Here is a 5,386-nt window from a genome sequence, read left to right as displayed (position 1 = left end):
TGGAATAGTTTAGGTTAGATGGGCTTCAGATTGGTTTCACAGGTCGGCGCAACATCGAGGGCCGAAGGGCCTGTACTGCGCTATAATGTTCTTTGTTCTATGTTCTACTGAGTCACAAATGACATGTTAAAATATTGTTGCGGTTTTTAATTTCTATTTCAAAATTATTTGCCCTCTCCGAGCCTATCCATATTGTTGTGTATAACTGTTCCAGAACACAATGAAAATATTGTCTCATGGTCAAGCTGCAAAACAGAATAACATCATCATATCTATTAATAACTGACTAAGTCGTTGTGATACGTTGCACACAAACAAAAAAACACTTAATTTGAATTAGTGGGGCGGTCCATCAGTTCAATTGCTTTAACAATTGACTCTGAATCAGTCAGCTTACTTACTACTGCTTGAACTTTTTTCCATTAATTGAATGTGAATGTATGCAAAAAAGCAATTTTTGTAGTATTAGAAACTACTAAGAATTTTCTCTCACTCTAATAAAAGTGGAGATTAGTTCATTCCCCTTAAAATCTACCTCCTGCTGATCAAATGATAAAACAAATTGATCATGGTTTTAAAGTCCTACTGTACCCAAAACTATCTTTTATATGCTTGAAAGGAATATGCAACCTAGAAACAGGAGAAAACAGTCCAAAAACATTTTAAGATGTTAAGCACATTTTAAGAGAGGGTCCCATAAAACATATTGTATTAAATATTAAAATCTTATAAACTTGATAAAGAAATGAAATCCTTGCATATGATGGCTACATATACACACACACACAATATGTATATTTTTATATATATAAACACATGCACATGATATATTAAATACACTATGTTATACAAAGTCTTGCCTGGAAATTCTTGGACTTTATTATGAAGGGTATCAGTTAATTATGCAGATGTGACAAATCACAAAAAATAAATAAGATGGCCTGCAGTTTATTGAAAACAAGCGAGTATCTTAATGTCTAACATCTAGCTTGAGTCTTATAGTTCATTTTCAGATTTAATTTTGCACATACGTTCTCGTTACATCTTGGTGAATCATTGCTCGAAGTTCTTTATCCTGAAAAAACTTGTTCCAAAGACTCTAGATAAAAAGACAATCAGACAATAAATATTAATAGAAAAAACCCCAAAACACATGCTTTACTGTGTACCAGTTACCTGATACTGTATACAATTGTTTATTCACATTTTCAGAATTATGTACCTGACTTCAGCCTTGCATGCTTGGATTTTTCCAAACCAAGATAACCTGACATTACATTGCAAAGAGATACAATAGTGTTTTGCTAAAAAAATTACTCAAACACATGTAAACAACCAGTATTGAATGATTTTCTTTAAAAATGACAATGCTTTATCAATACAGGAAAAGTGTTTGATTTAGAAAATGAAAAAATCCTCTTAAAATTCATTTTTCACAATTAATTTTTGGAATTCATATTGAAAGATATGGAAAATTCTACATCGGCTCTGATATATCTTGTACTCATCACTCAGCTTGAAGGAAAATGCAACCCAAAAACATGCAAGATAATGGGTGTTTGGGGGGATGAATTTAAATGAGACCACGCACTTCACATAAAATGAGTTGTAGCTGGCATCTTGAGTATAGAAAAGCTGCCATGCAAAGATACATCCAAGCATATCAGGCATTTCGGGGTGGAAGTTGTACTGTAAATTGCAATGGATGGAAAACCTGTTGATCTGTGCCCAAAGTCTTAAGATGTAATTCTGGCAGGGGGATCTCCACAGTGAGCAAAGAAATTCCTTAAACCTACCTTCTAACTTGCACCTGAACCACAAACACAAACAAAAGTCCAAGATCAAAGGGAAAAAAAGAACAATTGATACAAGATGGCCACATAAATTCTCTTAGTAAATATTTCCAAGTCAACAAATGGTACAAAGAATGACTTAGAAGAGATATAAAACAGTGCAATAAATTTTTCAGTGCGGAAAATAATCATCTTGCACAGTTCCTTGGTTAATTCCACATAAATTACATAATAATCATTGCAATTTCTCATCATTGTATGTCAAAGTAATATCCTTATGGGTGATACAAAATTAACCACTCACAGGCTTACTTTGTGCAAAGTCATCTACATCTTGACTACCTTGCAGTAAGTATGAATTGCTAATAAACAGATTGGCTTGATTAACGGTTAGGTTTCAAGGAGGAGAGGTGGAGAGATAGGAACATTGGAAGTAGGAGCAAGACTAGACCATTTGATGCATTCATATGATGGTGGATTTTCTACCTGAACACAATTTTCCTGCATTATTATCATATTCCTTGATACCCAAAAGTCTATCAGTCTTTGATTTGAATATATTCAATGACTGAGGCTCTACAGTCCTCTGGATTAAAGAATTCCAAAGACTCACTACCCTTTGAGTGAAGAGATCCCTTATATCAATCCTAAATGGTCAACCTCTTATTCTGAGATTGTTCCCCCATTCTTTGAGACTGTCACTGGTTGTATTCTTCTTGATGTAGAATCATAGAATCCCTAGAGTGTGTAAAGAGGCCATTCAGCCCATCAAAACGATACTGACCCTCTTAAGAGCAGCCGACCCAGACCCAACCTCCTACCCTATCCCTGTAACCCTGCATTTACAATTGCTAATCCATCTAGCCTGCAAATCCTTAGACGTGGTGGACAATTCAGCGTGGCTAGTCCACCTAACATGCACATCTTTGATCTGTGGGAGGAAATTGTAGCACCCAGCAGAAATCCACACAGACATGAAGATGTGCAAACTCCATACAGACAGTCACCCCAGGCTGGAATCAAACCCATGACCCTGGCACTATGATGCAGTAGTGCTGACGACTGAACCACTGAGAAACCGTGATATATCTTCAAAAGAGATGGTTTTGTGAAACATGATTTCTCTTCCTTAGCTTCATGCCTAATCCTACCACAATTTTCCAAGTGTACATTTATTACATCTTTTACAGCAGATTCTAGGTATAGTCTCAGTTATTTGGTTTTATGTATTAACTGAAAGATGCATTTTATTTGCTTTTACCAAATAGTTGTTATTGTTGGATTACCAACAATCTTTAAAACTTTAAATGACGATAAAAAAAAAAATCTGGTCATACTCACCCCCTCATCCTGTGAAAGTGGGTTGTTGACAACCAGATCTTGCTGTCCAGCAGCTTTCCGAGGATTTGTGATATGCTGTGGTTAGACAAAATGCCAGTTGGTACTTTTTTAAAAAAAGACTTAGATACAAGTAAATGGGGTAAAAAAAAATACAAAGTCACTTACAATTTCTTTTATCTGTTCATAGTGGGATCTTAATTCCGTTATCTTATTAAGCCACTGCTTTTTGTCCTCAGGCAGAACATCCAAGAACAGCTGCAAGAACGCAAACTTTAACAGTTAGAACAAAATAAACAGAAAGTACATCATTGCTTTCCAGTGGGATGCAAAGAACATATCCATAAGGGAAGAAAGATAACACTCAAATATTAGTAAAAAAACATTTACAATGGTGAAATAAACTTTTATCGACTGAAACCAGACATCTATTGTGCTTGTTCATTACAAAAAATATATTTACATGTACAGCAATGAGTTTGATTAACCCATATAAATATAGTTAAGCAGAAACCAAATTTTACAAAGAGATGTTAAGTCCACTAGTAGTAAAGAATCGTTACATTTACAAACGAAAATATATGACACAAACAACTCGGGTGAGTCAGAATGAGAGCATAATTTAATCATATGAATAATATTCTTAATAATAAAAACCTAGATAAAATAGTCATTAAAAAATGTCTTTTCCTACATTGCGGTTCTGCTCACATCTCTACCCATTTATTAGCACATTCATACTTGAATGAATTGTCTTTTCACCTACTTTGAATACAGGCAGAATACAAAGCAGAACTTCCAGCACTGCTAGAAATAATGCAACAGCAGAACCAACCCAGAAATAATGCAACAGCAGAACCAACTTAGCATACCAGTCAGCATCTTGGAATGGAATTACTGATAGGGAAGACAGCTTTCTTGGTTATGACACAGTTTCAGGCAGTTTTCATTTTAAAATCTTCACTGCACTACAGGGTCCAATGCAAAGTGATCACTTGTCTGCCAGCCGTTTGCAATGGCTACTTAGTGCATTCAAATTTAACTATGATTAGCAATTATAATTGCTCCCTGCACGATGTGGTAAACACTGATTCTAAAGGAGATGTATTAAGTGGACAGTCACCTGGGGGAATAAAATTTGGTAGGAAATGTATTAAGTGAACAGTCACCTGGGGGAATAAAATTTGATAGGAAGGAAAAAGTGCCTTATTTTTCTTTATTCCTTCATTGGATATGGATGTCACAGGTAATGCTAGCATTTATTATCCCCCTAACTGTATTTGAATCGAACAGCTTGCTTGGCCATTTCAGTGTCAAACACATTGCTGTGTGTCTGGACTCACCTGTAGGCAGTACAGACAAGGACAGGAGTGTTCCTTTCCTCAAGGACATTAGTGAACCAGATGGTTTCATAACCATCAGCAATAGTTTTATGAAAATCTCATGAGGTGCTCCTTTACGTTATCCAGATCCATTAGCTGAATTTAAATTCCACCAGCTGCCATAGTGGAAGTTGAACTATGTTGCCAGAGCATGACTCTTGGCCTTTGGAGTACTGATCCAGTTACATGACTACTATGCCACTATCTCCTGCGAAATGTTACTTTTAGCTTGTATGTTACAGAAAAAGTCTAATTTTTTTTAAGCTTGTGTGAACCTTTCATTTAGAAATTTGAAATACAATTTTTTTTGGTGGAGTATTGGTCTCTCATAACGTATAAGAAATGAAATACAAGATTTTAGGTGTGTGGCAGAATTCAACAACACGCAGTTGGACAGATGTCATAACAGTAACACTAAAGCTTAAGGAATTGATGACTCCAAAAAAGCTAAATTACTGAACATGTTTGAATTTTTCATTTAAAAACAGAAAATTTAAATGCTTTAAATGTAGCAATTTAAATGTAGAAATGGTATTATGTACGTGAGAGGTAATAATGTGTTTGGCATAGGAACTGTAGACAAATGGTACCATTACGCTAACTCTACAGGTTAAAATATGCACATGACAAATGTAATTTCTTGCCAAGTAAACTTTTATTTTCAAAGGTAGGATCATAACTCAATGAGCAGATTCAAATTATTATTACATCGTGAACAATTTTCTTGGCAACTAGATCATTAGATTTAACTTAAGCTACTCATTCAGAATAGCAAATGCTGTAATTCTCAACCACTATATGTTAACAATGATTTGGTTCATGAAAATGATTTTCTAATCCCATGTATTCTGCTCCTGTATTATCCCAAAAACA

The 5,386-nt window shown here is 35.0% G+C and overlaps 1 protein-coding gene across 1 annotated transcript in view; it reads right to left on the bottom strand.

Moving 5' to 3' along the window:
• Window positions 1–5,106, bottom strand: part of tbc1d5 (TBC1 domain family, member 5) — a 203,910-nt gene extending 198,804 nt beyond the window's left edge. Inside the window, exons 1-4 of the mRNA XM_048608053.1 lie at window positions 5,056–5,106; window positions 3,300–3,404; window positions 3,135–3,209; window positions 1,032–1,099 (exon numbers count right to left, since the gene is read on the bottom strand). Of these exons, the coding sequence (XP_048464010.1) occupies window positions 1,032–1,099; window positions 3,135–3,209; window positions 3,300–3,404; window positions 5,056–5,106 (299 nt within the window). The remainder of the gene's footprint in view (window positions 1–1,031; window positions 1,100–3,134; window positions 3,210–3,299; window positions 3,405–5,055) is intronic.
• Between the last annotated feature and the right edge of the window lie 280 nt (window positions 5,107–5,386).

The sequence above is a fragment of the Rhincodon typus genome, chromosome 2 (genome assembly GCF_021869965.1).
Source record: "Rhincodon typus isolate 14 chromosome 2, sRhiTyp1.1, whole genome shotgun sequence".
Taxonomy (NCBI): domain Eukaryota; kingdom Metazoa; phylum Chordata; class Chondrichthyes; order Orectolobiformes; family Rhincodontidae; genus Rhincodon; species Rhincodon typus.
This window is presented reverse-complemented; position numbering and strand designations above follow the sequence as displayed.